Below are 18557 nucleotides of genomic sequence, written 5' to 3' on the forward strand. Positions count from 1 at the left end.
ACACTTCGTGGCTGTTCAGTCGCTAGCAGAATCTGTCAGTGGGTGTTTCTTAAACCCTTTCCAGCATAAAAGCTGTTTGATGCCAAGTCTCCTCCTACTCTCCCTGCGTGCGCGGAAGTCTTCTGCGCAGGGAGGGTGTGGGTAGGGGAGGACCCGTGCTCTCCTCGCTGGTCTCCAGCGAAGAGTCCTGGAGCCCTCTCGCCGATTCCCCCATCTGCCCCCCTACATCCCTGGTGTTACACTGATTTCCTTCCCCAGTTGATGAGCTCCCTCTCTCCCTGCTGGGCCCTTCTCCAGCATCACTTGGGAGCCTTCCCTCCGCCTCTGGCTCCGATGTCAGTTCCCTGACAGTTCTGTAACTGAACAACTGCATCACAAAATTCAGATAATTGCCACTTTCTCAGGATAACTGTATTTCGATTTGCATATTGGTTCAAGAAGTGTGAGCTGTGTAGTTTCACATTAAAATGTGAACAAAATTGAACTACTCCTCCATCCCTAGTTCTCCCTAGTGTGTCAAATAACAGTTTCAAGGGGGGTGATTTGTATATTGAAAATAGCACAAGCCGGGGGGAAGGATGAACCTTCATAAAAAGAAGCAGCTGCATAGCCTGAGATTTATTGTCAAGATGAAATAACTTCAGAAAATAAGAAGAGCCTGCTGAATTCGGCCAGTAGCCGATCTAGTCCAGCATCCTGTTCCCACATTGGCCAACCAGATGTCTGTGGGAAGGAGGACACGAGGGGAAACTTCTAAATTACAAAGTCGCTGCTTCCACTTCTGAGGAAGGGGTGTGCAGGAATGACCATGGCTGGCTCTGAGGTTCTCTGCTGCTGTGAGGAGGAAAGAGAACTGGGTTTCAATTGTCTGCCAGCTTGACCTGAAATGACTTCTGACCATGTTATATGCATGCATTCTATCCTCTGGAATCTGTAACAATATTCAAAATGTCCTTGCTGAAATCATTTGTTGCTACTTGCTGTCTCCCACTCAGCCCCTCCAGTAAAGGCGGAGGCTGTGGACACTTTTCCTTTTAATCTGCATTCAAGGTGAGCATTGTGCACACGGCGCCACATTCCACATCCTTTATCCATCCTGACATTTCTTATGGTGCATTGCATTCTGATGCTGTTTACTCCAAACCAGAAGATGACTGTGTAACAAACACACCCTGAGGGACAGCTCAGTTGGTACAGCATGAGACTCTAATCTCAGCGTTGTGGGTTTGAGCCCCAAGTTGGGCGAACAATTCCTGCATTGCAAGGGGTTGAAATAAATGATCCTCACTGTCCCCTCGGATGACCCCTCGAAAAGAATTCTGGGAACTGTAGTTTACCCCTCACAAAGCTCCCATTCCCATCATCTTTAACAAATCTCAGTTCCCAGGATTCTTTGGGGAATGTTCTGCACATCAAATGTGTTTTACATGTGCTGGCAAAGTGTACACAGCCAGAGGAAGTTTGGGATCTTATTGTATGCTCCTTTCCTTCCTTACATCCTTTGTGTGTTCAATGGCACTCAGAACACCAGCTTCATTGGCTTAACAGATGCCTCCACATGTTTCATTTATTATTTTGTTTCAGAGCTTTTCATTTCAATACTACAGCCTGAAGAAAAGGTCTGCCTAGCTCTTCGGCTTGGTTTTCCGATGTCTAACATTTACTGATCTAACAAAGAGGTGAAGCTTCTTGATCAAAGATTGCAATCGTCCACTGCATTGCTTTATAGAAGAAGAAGAAGAAGAAGAAGAAGAAGAAGAAGAAGAAGAAGAAGAAGAAGAAGAAGAAGAAGAAGAAGAAGAAGAAGAAGAAGAAGACAGCTATTTTTTATCCTGTGAAAACAATGCTGCTTAGTCCACAATGAAACTGCTGGTGTAGCAAGGGGCATTCTGCTGAAAGTTACTGATAAAAAGTTGGTCATAGGTTATTTATCCCGTGAAAGCAATGCGGCTAAGTCAACAATGAAAATTGTGGGGCATCAAAGGACATTCTGCTGAAAATAACTGATAAAGCTGGCCATAGGTTTCCCCGCCCTTCTCTCTCATTTGGTTGGAGTATTTAAGCACTCCCCTCCTATCGTGCCAACAAAAGACATTTTATTGGAAACACGAACTTCATTTTTCTCACTCGAGTTTTTCCTTTCGCCACAAGAGTGTTGATCAGAACTGAACAAGCACAGAAGCAGAAAATGGCACTTAGTAAAGACCGTGGCATTACAATGAATGATGGGAACAAAATCCCCGTATTGGGGTTTGGAACCTATATCCCGGACACTGTAAGTAACACATTTAACTCTCAGATTGTCGTAACTTGTTTCTGAAGAGCAAAATGCCTGCCAGCTGCTGGGTGCTTCATACATTGCAAAGCACAGCACAAGGTGCCTCCCCTGATCTGAGAAGCCAATTGTGCATGAGAACTTCTTAGGTCACAGCAGCCAAGAATGCAACAGGTCCCTTGCAGCACATAAAGCTCTGCTTCTCATTCAACAAGGGTCCTGAGCCAGCAGATTCAGGAGCAAATAATGTTTTGTGCAAGACTTGGATGGTTTGTTGCTGAGAAATAATAATAATAATAATAATAATAATAATAATAATAATAATAATAATAATAATTTATTATTTGTACCCCGCCCATCTGGCTGGGCTTCCCCAGCCACTCTGGGCAGCTTCCACAGAAACCAAAAAACACTAAAATATCATACATTAAAAGCTTCCCTGAATAGGGCCGCCTTAAGATGTCTTCTGAATGTCAGGTAGTTGTCCATCACCTTGACATCCGATGGGAGGGCATTCCACAGGGCAGGCGCCACCACCGAAAAGGCCCTCTGCCTGGTTCCCTGTAGCTTTGCTTCTCGCAATGAGGGAACCGCCAAAAGGCCCTCGGCGCTGGACCTCAGTGTCCGGGCAGAACGATGGGGGTGGAGACGCTCCTTCAGGTATACTGGGCCGAAGCCGTTTAGGGCTTTAAAGGTCAACACCAGCACTTTGAATTGTGCTCGGAAACGTACTGGGAGCCAATGTAGGTCTTTTAAGACCGGTGTTATGTGGTCTCGGCGGCCGCCCCCAGTCACCAGTCTAGCTGCCGCATTCTGGATTAGCTGTAGTTTCCGAGTCACCTTCAAAGGTAGCCCCACGTAAAGTGCATTGCAGTAGTCTAAGCGGGAGATAACTAGAGCATGCACCACTCTGGCCAGACAGTCCGCGGGCAGGTAGGGTCTCAGCCTGCGTACCAGGTGGAGTTGGTAGACAGCTGCCCTGGATACAGAATTGACCTGCGCCTCCATGGACAGCTGTGAGTCCAAAATGACTCCCAGGCTACGCACCTGGTCCTTCAGGGGCACAGTTACCCTATTCAGGACCAGGGAGTCCTCCACACCAGGCCGCCCCCTGTCCCCCAAAAACAGTACTTCTGTCTTGTCAGGATTCAACTTCAATCCATTAGCCGCCATCCATCCTCCAACCGCCTCCAGGCACTCACACAGGACCTTCACCGCCTTCACTGGTTCTGATTTGAAAGAAAGGTAGAGCTGGGTATCATCTGCATATTGATGGACACCCAGTCCAAACCCCCTGATGATCTCTCCCAGCGGCTTCATATAGATGTTAAAAAGCATGGGGGAGAGGACGGAACCCTGAGGCACCCCACGAGTGAGGGCCCAAGGGTCTGAACACTCATCCCCCACCACCACTTTCTGAACACGGCCCAGGAGGAAGGAGCGAAACCACTGTATAACAGTGCCCCCAGCTCCCAACCCCTCTAGACGGTCCAGAAGGATGTTATGGTCGATTGTATCAAAGGCCGCTGAGAGATCCAGCAGAACTAGGAAACAACTCTCACCTTTGTCCCTAGCTCGCCGGAGATCATCAACCAGTGCGACCAAAGCAGTTTCAGTCCCATGATGAGGCCTGAACCCTGATTGGAAGGGATCCAAATGGTCCGCATCCTCCAGGCGTGCCTGGAGTTGTTCAGCAACCACACGCTCAATCACCTTGCCCAAGAATGGAAGATTTGAGACTGGGCGATAGTTGGCCATACTGGCCGGGTCTAAAGATGGTTTTTTAAGAAGCGGTTTAATGACCGCCTCTTTCAGCGGATCTGGGAATGTTCCCTCACAGAGGGAAGCATTCACCACCCCGCAGAGCCCATCGCCCAGCCCTTCCCGGCTTGCTTTTATTAGCCAGGATGGGCAAGGATCAAGGAGACAGGTGGTTGGTTTCACGCGCCCAAGCAGCCTGTCCACATCCTCGGGGGTAACAGCATGTTTCCAGTGTGAATTTCTGCAGGGTTCAAAGTACCCAGTGCAAATGTTCTAGTGATATTTTTAAAAATATTTCTATAGAACCAAAAGTGCCCACTATTACTTTTGTTGGGAGTAACAATATTATCCAAAATTACCAGCCATTAGCTAACTATCCTGGACACTAACAATAAATATATAATCAAATCTTTATCCAAACCATCTTCATTTGGTCCATATCACCAGCAACGTAAATGAAGGGATCAATGTACGTTCTTGTTTTGTAATGAAATTAATTTCTAGGAATATCATGAATTTACCAAATAAAAGCAACCACTCAGTTTCTCTAATCAATTTTCCTTTTTCAATTTTTCCAATTCATATATCTCCTCCATTCACATATAAAGTGAGGGGTAGAATCTATTTTATACAAAGAGGTACATGCTGAAGAAGAGACTTTCTCAATCCTTTCTTGGATATCTCTCCAATTTCACAAACATTTTAACCAATTTTTAAAAAGAGCATTCTACAAACTTTATGTCTCAACAGTGTTCCACAGTTTGAACCAAAATAACTGATGAATTAATTGATTGCTCATTTTCAATCCTGCATGTGAAGAGAGGCTCTGGCACACTGAACAGATGTGATTACTAGTGGATCCAACGGTCAAGAAGGCGGTTTCTGTATGGGCCATAGAGGGAAATGAGGGGCAGATGGGGCTCATCCAGCTAGGGAGGTAGCCTATCTAGGAGAAGGAAAACTCTGCTCTTGAACCTCTACTGCCTTGTGGGATATCTTCAGGAGAAGAAAAGGAGTAAACCCTACACAAATCTGGGCTGGAGTTCCTAAGACGGTTGGGTGGTGCATTGCATGCCTCCTTCTGGCAACTCCTGCAGCAAAGCTGGTGCCAAATGTATTATTCTGTGTTCCTTTGGATCACATCAGCGAGGATGAGCGGGGGCCTTTTCATCTGGGCAGCCCAGGACCTCTATACCCACTGCCCAGGCTTGCACCCCAGGGAAGTCACTTTGGTGCTGCTAACACAGCAATTTTTACTTTTCCCCGGAGGCACACTCCATTGTGTCTTGAGACAGACAGATGCCAACAAGAAGGATGGAGGGATTCACATCATTAACTTGCTTCTCCCATGGCCATAGCCTTGGATTCCAGCAGAAATCAGGCTTGGCTCCATCTCTCAGCTGCCCAGCCTGCTTTCTGCTTCCAACTCCTGGATCTCTCTCACACACACACCCTAGTTTTTGTCTTTCTAACTACCCACCCATTTGCCCTCTGGCACAGAGCTGCTTCATTTATTTACTTAACATTCCATACTTAAGGGGCCATTGCCAAGAGACTTGCATACCTATTCCAGCAATTGGATCTTTGTTGGATCCAGGAGTTAGAAGGAATTCAGGCATAGAGCCAAAACCCCACTAACATCAAATTTTTACACACACACCATTAAATATTTCATTTTTTCACAATAGTGTGTGTGTGTGTGTGTGTGTGTGTGTGTGTGTGTGTGTGTGTATGTGTTATAACAGTAACACCATCAATATAACATAAAAGTGAAACTTTTGGTTCCTTCTTTGTGGGAAATTAAAATGGCAACTCACCACCTTGCAACTTTGATTGGAGCCCTGTTGTCATTGCTGGTCAGTGCCACCTTGCCTCATGAAAGAGATCCCACGAGAGGACCCAGGCATCAGCAGGGATGGATCTAGACACATCAAAGATGTGTTTCAGTTTAAAGTGCTGTAAATTTAAACAGGGAAAACAGGTAGAGAAAAACAAGACTCCATTTCGCCATCTGGTGGCACAATGTTACATCGCACATGCAACACATACTGTATACATAAATTGCTTTTTCTTAACGCTTTTTCTTTCTTTTCCTTTGATGTGTTTAGATCCAGCCTAGCTGAGTCCCTGAGACTCAGGTCTAGTTTGAAAATGTTCACCGATACTCAGTGTTACTTACAGGTACCCTCTGATATTAATTTCCCCACTGAAGCAGAGACCTTGACTAACCTTTTCACTTTTTCAACCGGCAGGTTCCAAAAAGTAAGTGTGAGGAGGCTACAAAGATAGCAATAGAATTCGGCTTCCGTCTTATTGATAGTGCATATGTATACCAGACAGAGGAGCACGTTGGGCGGGCCGTTCGTGCAAAGATTGCAGACGGAACAATAAAAAGGGAAGACATTTTCTACACTGGAAAAGTGAGTGAGTTTGGTATTTTTTTTTTAAAAAAGAGTACAGTGGTACCTCTGGTTACGTACTTAATTCGTTCTGGAGGTCCATTCTTAACGTGAAACCATTCTTAACCTGAGGTACCAATTTAGTGAATGGGGCCTCCCACTGCCAACGCACCACTGGTGCGCGATTTTTGTTCTCATCCTGAGGTAAAGTTCTTAACCCAAGATATTACTTCTGGGCTAGCAGAATCTGTAACCTGAAGTGTTTGTAACCTGAGTGTCTGTAACCCGAGGTACCGCTGTAAAATATAGTGCCTGCATCATGATGCAATTACATATTTCACAGTCATTATTTAACAAAATCAGAGCAAAATGCCTCTCCCTATATAAACCTACCCAGATTCTGTGTTCATCCTCTGAGGCTCTGCTTTGTATGCCTCCTCCATGTGAGGCTCGGAGGGAAGCAAAACAAGAACGGGGCCTTTTCTGCATGGCTCCCCATTTGGGGAGTGCTCTCTGTAGTAAGGTTCATTATACACCTCTAGGCACCAGGAGAAAATGTTCTTCTTCAACCAGGCCTTGGGCTTATTAATATTCTATAGCCTTTTTGAATATGTTTTTGCCAGGGGCGGAGGAAGGGGGGGTTGCAACGGGGCCTACAGCGTGCCCGAGCCACACATCTCTCCGAGCGGCTTCCTACGCCGCTGGTTATTGGAAGGAGGGATTCCTGTGTTGTTGCTTCTGTTTTCACTATTCATTTGTGCTTTTATCTTGTGCTTTTATCTTGTGAACTGCTCCAAGATATTTTGATGAAGGGCAATATATAAATTTCATAAATAAATCGTAAATATAAATGGTAAAAATACTGTGATGTGTACACAAGAATAGCCATCTGCCACAGCTAAACTGTCCCGAGACCCAAAAACTCTATGGCTGTGTGAAAATATAAATCTCTTTATATTTTTGACAGCTTTGGAATACCTTCCACCGCCCAGAGCTGGTTCGGAAATGCTTAGAAGAATCCCTGAAGAAACTCCAGTTTGACTACATGGATCTGTTCTTAATGCACTCTCCATATTCTATGAAGGTAAATAATTATTGATGTCCTAATGCAAGTATTGAGTACAATATTTGAAGGGGGGGAGAGAACCTACTAAAAATATTTTATTCCCTGAAGGAATTGTCATTTCCTAGAGATGCTGACAGTTCTCTGCTATACTATATCTTAATCAAGGAATGATCGCTCCCAGATTTGGGGGGAGAAACCATGCCAGTTAAAGAAAACATCTGCATATACGGATGACATTAACTACATGGGCATCATAAGAAAGAAATCATGTGCAGAGCAGGACTTGGCGAGGGGGCAAGGGAAGAAAAAAGGGGTTGGAGAGATGGGGAGACAGACCTGTGCAAAGAGAGAAGACAGTTTGTTCTACAGGGCACAGAAAAAATTAAAGCATGTTTGGGTAACCTGTGGCCATCCAGCTGTTGCTCAATTGCAACTCCGGTCATCCCTGATCATTGTCCTTGCTGGCTGCAGCTGATGGGACTTGGAGGCCAGCAAAGCCTTGAGATCCACTGATTCCCACCCCTGGGTTAAAAGAGACAATACTGAGTTAATATTGCAACGGGGGGATGCTGGTAGAGATGTAGTTCTTGGGCTTGCTGATCAGAAGGTTGGTGGTTCAAATCCCTGCAATGGGGTGAGTTCCCATTGCTCTGTCCCAGCTTCTGCCAACCTAGCAATTAGGAATCACACCAGTGCAAGTAGATAAATGAGTGCCATTGCAGCGGGAAAGTAAATGGTGTTTCCGTGTGCTCTGGTTTGCGCCATGGTATTCCGTTGTACCAGAAGAGGTTTAGTAATGCTGGCCACATGACCCGGAAAGCTGTCTAAGGACAAATGCCGGCTATCTTGGTCTGGAAGCAAGATGAGCGCCATAACCCCATAGTCACCTTTGACTGGACCTAACTGTCTAGGGGTCCTTAACCTTTACCTTTACCTAATATTTCACTGTAAGTATTTTTTCCTGGATAAAGTAACACTTTATCCCTCTTGAATAAATAAGAATGTGAAATGTGGTGCTTGTGAACTTCTAAGCCCGAAATGCACTCATTCCCTCCCCCTCCTTTTCTAGCCTGGACCAGATTTATTTCCCATGGGAGAAGACAAAAAATTGATTGTTGACAACGTAGATCTTCGTCAGACATGGGAGGTAGGTGCCTGGGATTAGGAAATCCATCCCTTGAGTCATTCAGATACAGAGCACAGTAGCCTTTCACCAGACAAGGCATGTCCAGAACAATGACTCACACAATGGCTCCTATGAGAGCTGGTGAATTATTGCACACTCTTGGGAGTATATGAGTGAGCTTCCAATCTTAATCGGGGGGGGGGGGAATGTGGTCTCAGCTATTCAACAAACACCACTCAACAAACATGTCATGTTTTCTTTGCCAGGCAATGGAGGCGTGCAAAGATGCCGGCTTGGTGAGGTCCATCGGAGTGTCCAACTTCACTCGTAAGCAGCTGGAAATGATCCTGAACAAGCCAGGGTTGAAATACAAGCCAGTGATAAACCAGGTCAAGTGTGATTGCTTTTTTAAGGGGTTTGTTCCAAGCATGGTTGAAAGTTTCTTTATTTAAGCTCTTTTGTGAGAGGACGTTTGTTTGCATGAACACAGCAATTCCCTGAAAAAACTTGCTTAAGGTTATAAGGTTGCAGATCCAGTCACAATTTTGGTTTAGGCTCCCCTAAATTCCTGGAACCAGTAATGGTTTCTCATTCAGTCAAGACCTCTGAATCCTCAGACAAAAGGAAGTGTGGAGAAGTCCATAATGTTTGAAACAAGCATCTCAGGTAGAAGGAGGCCTGCAAGCAGTCAGTGTCAGGATCATCCTACACGCAAGTAGGACTCCGATAGAGACACATGCCTGACTGGCATGTTCTCTCCCTCCTGGTCAGTCGTTCGGGAGCTTCAAAAGTTTCTCCAGCCCAAACATCACAGCGACTGATACCAAGAGGCATCAGCACGCTTAGGAACAGCAGAGTTTTAGCAATTTGCGTGACAGACTCAGCAGCGCAGCATTTTGGCTAAACTACTTTATCAACATATCATACACTCGGAAGATTCCGACTCAACTCCTCCCTCATCAGCATCAAACAGCAAAGAGAGAGAATAAAGGACAAGAGTCCTACATCACGGAACACAGTACATGTAATATGAAACATCCCATCTCTGTCACTTCCCACACTGTGGATTGGAAACATACACCGTCATGTGATAAAACCAATCCCATGACTGCAAGCACAGGGCAAGAATCCTAACTGTCAGGGCCCACACAGCCTCTTGTGGGGACTCTGGAAGTTCTCAAGCGGGGAGAGAAGGGCCTTTGAATTAGGCATCTGGACAAAGCTGTTGCACTCAAGCAGCCCTGATTCACTTGGGCACTGGTGTATATTATGTAACCAAATGAGACCAGAGCACGCTAGTCCAAGGCATGCAATCTGGTAGCTAAGCAGGACTGATGGACTGACCATGAGATGTGTGCAGCCATGATCTCCCCGTACCACAGAGACAGTGGTCCAGATAGTCCCACTTCAATCATGGCTTTTTTGTACCCTCTGCCCAACCTTGATGCACTATCCAATTCATATATGGCAGTAGAGGGGGCAAGGGGTTGGGAATACACACACCCCAGACAATTAGTTCTTACGTTCCCTCCCCCATACTTTCCGCCATTGCTGAGCCACAGTGATGACTTGAAGAAAAGACACTTTTCACATACAAAATCCATTTACACAGGGAGGATTACTGAAAACTATACCATTACTTCCTTACATATGAGAAAAAACTGCTCCCTTAAATAGAATCATTGCCACCCAACCCCATCCCACTCCCCACTCCCCTCTTCCCCTGTCTTTTCTTCCCAACCTCACACTGTATGTAACACTAATGTCTCACAACAAATGAAATTAATCTGTAGAAAATGCAACTTGAAAAAGGAGACAATGCATGTATTTTTGTAAACTAAGAAATCTTTAATAAAAACAACAACTGCCCTCTTTGAAAAGTCTTGCGCCCTTTTCCCCCTAATTTTATTTTCTGATGTCTCCACTGCTCAATTTGATTGGAAATTTCAGTTTATTGAGACCCTGATAAAGCAGAGTCCCAGATCATCTGCTCAGCTTGATGGAAAGCCAGGAAAATCCCCCATCAGATCTTTCTGCTCAAAATAGAAAATTCAGAGACTGAGTGGGCAGAAATAGAGATACTGCTGGCAGGACAGTGTGCCCAGGACATTTCTTCTTTGGGTATAAAGACTCAACAGGGCTGGAGTGAGAGGAGACTGAGGGGGAATAAGCCCTGTCCCCCGTCTTCAGCTAACACATATTTCATGGATGAGGAGCGTGGCAGTGGAAACCACAAATCCAAGAATGGTCCTCTAAAGATTCTGATGCATCAGAAAACACAACACACTTTAAGAATGGTAACAGCTGGATATTTCAAGAAATAATAGCATGGTTCTGCTTTTCTGTCTTTCCTTTATTTCACGGTATTCTTTGTTTCATCTGAATTCTCACTTTGGGGCTGTGTTGGGGGATTTTAAATCTGCAGGTTGAATGCCATCCTTATCGGAACCAAAGCAAGATGCTGGCCTTCTGCAAGTCAAACAATATCCTCCTGGAAGGATATAGTGTCCTGGGATCCCAAAGGGACCCAAAATGGTAAGAGATGAAGCCAAAATGTTTGGGGACCACCTCAGGCACCATCTATGCCCACTATTCCCCAGCATCCAGATCAGCTCTGAAGGTTTTATTCTTGGCCCCACAATTAATAAAGATCCTCATTGTGGATACCAGCACCAGGGCCTTTTCTGCAGTGGCCCCACAATAAGGGAACTCATTCTAGAGAGAGATTTACAAAGCTCTTCCCCTCCCATTTTAGACATTCTCAGAAACCTTTCCATTGCTGAAGTGTTTTTTATATATAGCTGATTGACTTCTCCCAAACATATGTTTTTAAATGTTACAGGCAGGGGGCTATTTAATAATTTCTGCTTCTGAAATTCTGTGCTGTTTTTAAATCATATTTATATTATCTTTAATGTTGTTTTAAGCAGTAGAATTGCAGGAATGAAAGGACCCTGCATCCATGCTTACTGGAGTGCTCTGATGGTGTTTCGTGCTTGGCAGGGGGTTGGACTCGATGGCCCTTGTGGTCTCTTCTAACTCTATGATTCTATGATTCTATGATTCTATGTTACTGTAAATAATTATAGCATTTATCTTTTTACATAGCTTGCTTTGTGTGTCTTAGAATTTTAAATTGTATTGTCTTTATCTATCTTGGAAGCCACTTAAATGCTTATTTTTAACAAGTGGGACCAGCGACAAATATTGAGTTCTCCTTCAAGACAATGAGCTGTGCATTCTTCCAGGATCCTGCATTTCATTTGAACTCCCTCCCTCTTTTCCATCTCTTTTTTTTAAAAAAACTAAACTATTTATTGAGATTTTACACTAAACATAGGTTTTTAAAAATTACACATAATTAAACCAACAATTACACATGCAAAAAAGAAAAAGAAAGAAAGAAAGAAAAAACGAAAGCTAACAAGGAAGTTACCAAAAAGAGACCTAAAAAGAAAAAAAGAAAGAAAAAAGAAGAAAAAGAGAAACAGTGTGATACAAAATACAAAAAAGACAAGTAGTTGAAAAAGTAGAAAAAAAGAGAAAAAAAGGAAAAAAATCTTTAAAAAGAAATAATCCATTTTTCAATATCTCTAAGTTCATTTGCTTATTTCCTTGACCTCCTCACACCTCCCCTTTTTGTATTCCCGTTTACAAAGTCCTTTCAGCAAATCCTTACCCTCTTTCATTTATCTTTACTCTATATTCTTAACCTATTATAACTGTATATTTTCATCCATATAACTATCTATATTTACATTTTCTTATTAGCCTTAATACCAAAACCACTTATTTTCAGTCCAACATCATTTTAACATTCATTAATTTTACAGTATTTCTGTAGATAGTCTTTAAATTTCTTCCAGTCTTCTTCCACCGTTTCTTCTCCCTGGTCTCGGATTCTGCCAGTCATTTCTGCCAATTCCATATAGTCCATCATCTTCATCTGCCATTCTTCCAGAGTGGGTAAATCTTGTGTCTTCCAATACTTTGCAATAAGTATTCTTGCTGCTGTTGTAGCATACATAAAAAAAGTTCTATCCTTCTTTGGCACCAATTGGCCGACAATGCCTAGAAGAAAGGCCTCTGGTTTCTTCAGGAAAGTATATTTAAATACTTTTTTCATTTCATTATAGATCATTTCCCAGAAAGCCTTAATCCTTGGGCACGTCCACCAAAGGTGAAAGAATGTACCTTCAGTTTCTTTACATTTCCAACATTTATTATCAGGCAAGTGATAGATTTTTACAAGCTTGACTGGTGTCATGTACCACCTATAAATCATTTTCATAATATTCTCTCTTAGGGCATTACATGCCGTAAATTTTATACCTGTGGTCCACCTGTGTTCCCAGTCAGCAAACATGATGTTATGTCCAACGTCCTGTGCCCATTTAATCATAGCAGATTTAACCGTCTCGTCCTGAGTGTTCCATTTTAACAGCAAGTTATACATTCTTGAAAGTATCTTTGTTTTAGGATCTAACAATTCTGTTTCCAACTTTGATTTTTCCACCTGGAAGCCAATTTTTTTGTCTAAATTGTAAGCCTCTCTTATTTGATAATAGTGAAGCCAGTCTCGCACTTTATCTTTTAGTTTCTCAAAACTCTGCAATTTCAGTTTATCTCCTTCCTGCTCCAAAATTTCCCAATATTTCGGCCACTTGGCCTCCATATTGAGCTTTTTCTGGGCCTTTGCCTCCATTGGTGACAACCACCTTGGGGTTTTGTTTTCAAGTAAGTCTTTATATCTTGTCCAGACATTAAACAATGCTTTCCTGACAATATGGTTTTTAAATGCTTTATGTGCTTTAACCTTGTCGTACCACAAGTATGCATGCCACCCAAAAACATTGTTAAAACCTTCTAAGTCCAAAATGTCTGTGTTCTCAAGAAGCAGCCAATCTTTCAACCAGCAGAAAGCTGCTGATTCATAATACAGTTTAAAATCTGGCAGGGCAAATCCCCCTCTTTCTTTTACATCAGTTAGTATTTTAAATTTTATTCTGGGCTTCTTGCCCTGCCAGACGAATCTAGAAATGTCTCTCTGCCACTTCTTGAAACAGTCCATTTTGTCTAAGATTTGTAGTGATTGAAACAAAAACAGCATTCTTGGCAATACATTCATCTTTATAGCAGCAATTCGACCCAACAAAGAAAGCTTCAGATTTGACCATATTTCTAAATCCTTTTTAACATCCAACCAGCATTTTTCATAATTGTCTTTAAATAAGTTCCCATTTTTGGCTGTCATATTAATCCCCAAGTATTTCACCTTCTTAACCACTGTTAAACCTGTCTCATTCTGAAACCTCTCTTTCTCATTCGTTGTTAAGTTTTTCTCAAGGACTTTAGTTTTTAACTTATTCAACTTGAATCCTGCCACATGGCCAAATTCTTGGATCAGTTCTAATACTCTTTTAGTAGTAGGTTCTGGCTCCTGTAATGTCAATACTAAGTCATCTGCAATGGCTTTCAATTTATATTGTTTAGCTCCGACCTTTATACCCTTAATCAGATGGTCCCTTCTAATATTTAACAGAACCTCCAGGACCGAAATAAAGAGTAATGGGGAAATCGGACAGCCTTGTTGTGTCCCTTTCTCTATCTTAAATTCCTCTGTCACCACATTGTTAACTATTAATTTAGCCTTTTGTTCTGAGTAAATTGCACTTATACCATTTTCAAACCCTTGACCGACCCCCATACCCTGAAGATTTTTCTTCATAAAACTCCAAGAAATATTTCCATCTCAACTCTCCAGCAGGCACACAGGATTCTTTGGGACTTTCTTTCCCTCCTTAGGTACCCCTGTGATGGAAAAGTTTGTTTTGCTGGACAGGTTGGGTCCCCAAGTGTTTTCTTTTTGGCTGTGGTTCCAGGAGTGGGAGTTGAAAAGGAGAGGATTTGGAGAGACAGTTTAGTACGTTGGGAGAATAGGGAGGGAGGCAGAGAGAGTTGCTTCTGGGTGGAAACATCCACTCTGAGGAATATATCACAAGCTAGAGAAAGGAGTCTCTGAGCTTAGTGTGAAGGACAGTGTGTGGCGTCCTGTAGGAGTAATAGGCCAGGAATTAACTGGGAGGCTGAAGCTAAGCCCGGAGGAGGAGAAGCTGGGAAAAGACAGCCCACTTTGGACTCTTTCCAGTCAGGAGGGGAGAGATTCTTCTACAAAAAGAGAAGACTCCCAAACCAGTGGAGATCCCTTGGGTCTGTTACTTGGAGTACCTCAGGAGTAGGGTTGTCAAAGCGGTGTGTAACTGACAGGAAGTTCCACCTTGTTTAAGAACCAAAGTATTAAGGGCAACAGCCATGCAACAACTGAGAAAGAACTGAAGTGAAAGAGCATTATAATCTGAAGCATCCTATGTTTCACCCACTTGTGTCATAAACTTCCTTTGTTTAACAAAATCTTTGTTGTTTATTTGATCAAATCCAAAGTATTAAGTTTTCCCTCACACAAGGGAAAACCCCCACAAGATAATCTGGGGTAGTTTGTAGGAATTCGTGATCTGTGAGGTGGGTGCACTATATTTAAGCAAGGGTGGGCCCAACAGGACCAGGGGAAAAAGTGCCGTTGCGCTGTCGCATCCCCCCCCCGCCCAAATACTGATTGTACTTCAGCAAAGAAAAAGACCTCTCTTTTGTGCATGGATGCTACCATTTTGGCTACAGAATGATCCACATGCGAAGTATGAGCTTGTGATTTATTGGGGGGAAAGCACTATACTAAAAACTTAAATTAATTAAAATCAACTAACTGACCTTTAAAGATAGCATATATTGGATGGCCCGGCCAATGCTGATACCTATATTCTGGCCACCAAAAATGCACACTCTTTCCAGGTTGCTCTGTTGTCCTGTTGGTTGCAATCACCAAGACTGGCAGGGATGAAAGGACCCTCCATCCAGCCTTGCATTTCAATTATTATAGCATTTCACTTTTTACATAGCCTGTTCCCTATGTTTCTATTGTTTTCATCTATATTGGAAGCCACCCTAATGATTATTTTTCACAAGTGGGACCAGCAACAAAACTTTGCAATACTGAGTTCTCCTGTTCTGGCTTCAGTCCAGTGAGCCATGCCTTCTTCCAGGAAACTCCATTACATTTGACCTCCTGCCCCAATGCTCCATATTTTCTCTCCAACAGGTACTCGGGGTTCTTTATACACTGAGCAGACACCATCCCCATTAGCCTGTTGGGGCTTTTTTCTTTTCTTTCTTACTTACCCCCGCCCCCAAGTACATTTTTGAACTTATGCAAAGCTTGGCGTTCCCACTCTGGCTGCAATTTATGGTGGAGAACGGGATACTAAAAAATTATATTAACTCACACCAACCAACCAAACGTTAAATACAAAATACTTGCTTACTTACTTACTTATTTAGATTTATATGCCACCCCTCGTCACTAACCTCTCAGGGAGTACATTCCATTGTTGAACAGCTCTTACTATTATTGGGAGAAGAGCACTGTACTAAAAATTGTCAATATCCTTATTAAACTGTGGGGTACAGAACTTGACACAGTATTCCAGGTGAAGTCTGACCAATGCATAATAAAAAAGGTAAAGGGGCCCCTGACCATTAGGTCCAGTCGTGACCGACTCTGGGGTTGCGGCACTCATCTCGCTTTATTGGCCGAGAGAGCCGGCGTACAGCTTCCGGGTCATGTGGCCAGCATGACTAAGCCGCTTCTGGCGAACCAGAGCAGCGCAAGTAAACACCGTTTACCTTCCCGCCGGATCGGTACCTATTTATCTACTTGCACTTTGACGTGCTTTTGAACTGCTAGGTTGGCAGGAGCAGGGACAGAGCAAAAGGAGCTCACCCCGTCGGGGGGATTCGGACCGCCGACCTTCTGATCGGCAAGTCCTAGGCTCTGTGGTTTAACCCACAGCGCCACCCGCTTCCCTATTCCCTCGATCGGAACACTATACTTCTGCTGAAGCAGCCTAGAATAGCGTTAGCTTCTCTTCATCACACTGCATCACACTGTGACTCATGTTAAGCTTGTGGTCTACAAAGACCCCTAGATCCTTTTCATATATACTGCTGTCAAGCCAAGTGCCCCTCATCCTATATTTGTGCATCTTGACACCAGAAACACACCTTCTCTCCTTATTGCTCTCCAACAGGTTAAATCCAGACGCGCCTCCCCTGCTTGAAGACCCTTTGTTGGTTGCGATCGCCAAGAAGTACAACAAAAGCCCAGCTCTCGTGGCTATTCGCTACCAACTGCAGCGCGGCCTGGTGGTCCTAGTGAAGGCCGACACCAGAGAGCAAATTGAGGAAGACATCCAGGTAAAGCAGTATATATTAATCCATTAAAAAACAATACTGAAAAAGCACATAACTTGAACACTGTGATCTCATGGGTCACATAACTGGTGCTGGGGTACGGGAGCGAAGATGCACATCTAATCCACCATGAATTTGTTTATTGTTTAAAGCTATTCAAGTTGCTGGCTGTCACTGCCTCCCATGGGAGCAAGTTCGGTAGTTTAGCTATACACTGAATAATAATAATAATAATAATAATAATAATAATAATAATAATAATAATAATAACAACAACAACAACAACAACAACAACAACAACAACAACAACAACAATAATAATTAGTAATAATAAAGTATTCATACGCCGTCCATCTGGCTGGTTTTCCCCAGCTACTCTGGGCGGCTCCCAACAGAATGTTAAAAGCACAATAATATATCAAACATTAAAAACTTCCCTAAACAGGGCTGCCTTCAAATGTCTTCTAAAAGTCAGATAGTTGTTTATTTTCTTCACATCTGATAGGAGGACATTCCACAGGGTGGGTGTGCCACTATCAAGAAGGCACAGTTGTGAGTACTGAACAAGTACTGAACTACATTCACTGGATTGTGACTTCCCTCATCCCTGACCATTGGACATGATGGCTGAGTCTGATGGGGAGTTGGAGTCCATCCACATCTGGGGGGCCACAGTTTCCCCACTCCTGTTCTGTTGCAAACCTACATTACTATGCATATAAAATTCCCTCAATGGGAGGACATCTGGAATGAAGCTGTTGAATGAAGGAATTCAACTTTGGAAGGTGGTATCAAGTTCGCTTTGGTATCTCTGTTGCTCGAAAAAGGTGCACAGCTCTGAGGTGCAAAAAAAAAGCATGAGGTAAAAGCACCTCAACATTTTATTTTCTCCCCCTGACAGGCATTTACTTTCCAGCTGTCTGAGGAGGATATGAAATCCATTGATGGCCTTCAGAAAAACATGAGCTATATAAAAGCGGAAGCGGAAGTCATATTTAAATAGTATGCATATGAATACTTAAAAGTGCTTCATGCAAGAATTTATACTGCGAGAGCAAAAGGAAGAAAATATCTGGCATCCATCTCTTCTCTTCATAGAGAATTAGGTGAAATTATAGAAGCAATTACTGTGGATACTTTGTATCAAAGCGTATGGACAAGTGTCCCTGTCATAGAATTGTAGAGTTGGGAGGGACCACGGGGGTCATCTAGTCCAGCCCCCTGCAATGCAGGAATCTTTTGCCCAGCATGAGGCTCAAACCCATGGCCTGGAGATCAAGAGTTCCATCCTTTACCAACCAAGCTATTCCAGTAGTTTTTGGTCATAGACAGTCTTGGAAAAGTCCAATTTCTGACAAAATGTAATGTTTGGGGTGGACTTCTAAACTCCCCATAATTTACCCCATGGCAATTCAGGATCTTTTTCCACTATAAAAAGCAAGTTGTAGCTGATGTGGTTGCTCGAGAGCAAACAGGCAAGACTCCGACCTGTCTTTTCCAGCTTTTATTCTTAGTGCAAACTATTTACAGTGAAGAGGGTCGTAAATTCATGCCTGGCTCAGTCGCTAGCAGAATCTGGGAGTGGTCGGTCCTTGTACCTCCCCCAGTCACCTCCCCCAGTCACGT

At 43.3% G+C, this 18557-nt stretch overlaps 2 protein-coding genes across 2 annotated transcripts in view; both read left to right on the forward strand.

Moving 5' to 3' along the window:
* LOC308595805 (aldo-keto reductase family 1 member C3-like) overlaps positions 1–18557 on the forward strand; it is a 40374-nt gene that overhangs the window by 20563 nt on the left and 1254 nt on the right. The gene's annotated exons all lie outside the window — the stretch shown is intronic.
* Positions 1796–17949, forward strand: LOC308595768 (aldo-keto reductase family 1 member C3-like). Its single transcript, XM_081210468.1, has 8 exons — positions 1796–2275; positions 6289–6456; positions 7403–7519; positions 8571–8648; positions 8894–9016; positions 11053–11162; positions 16769–16934; positions 17833–17949. Exons 1-8 carry the CDS (start codon positions 2189–2191, stop codon positions 17932–17934), a joined length of 951 nt encoding a protein of 316 aa, XP_081066594.1. The 5' UTR covers positions 1796–2188; the 3' UTR covers positions 17935–17949.

Source organism: Podarcis bocagei (genome assembly GCF_964188305.1).
Source record: "Podarcis bocagei genome assembly, chromosome: 10".
NCBI classification, from domain to species: Eukaryota; Metazoa; Chordata; class Lepidosauria; order Squamata; family Lacertidae; genus Podarcis; species Podarcis bocagei.

Excerpts from the sequence above, each read along its gene's own strand:
- LOC308595768 (XM_081210468.1), top strand. The coding sequence starts at position 2,189 with ATGGCACTTAGTAAAGACCGTGGCATTACAATGAATGATGGGAACAAA. Across the intron at positions 6,457-7,402 it reads ACATTTTCTACACTGGAAAA|CTTTGGAATACCTTCCACCG; the intron begins GTGAGTGAGTTT and ends TATTTTTGACAG. Across the intron at positions 7,520-8,570 it reads ACTCTCCATATTCTATGAAG|CCTGGACCAGATTTATTTCC; the intron begins GTAAATAATTAT and ends CTCCTTTTCTAG.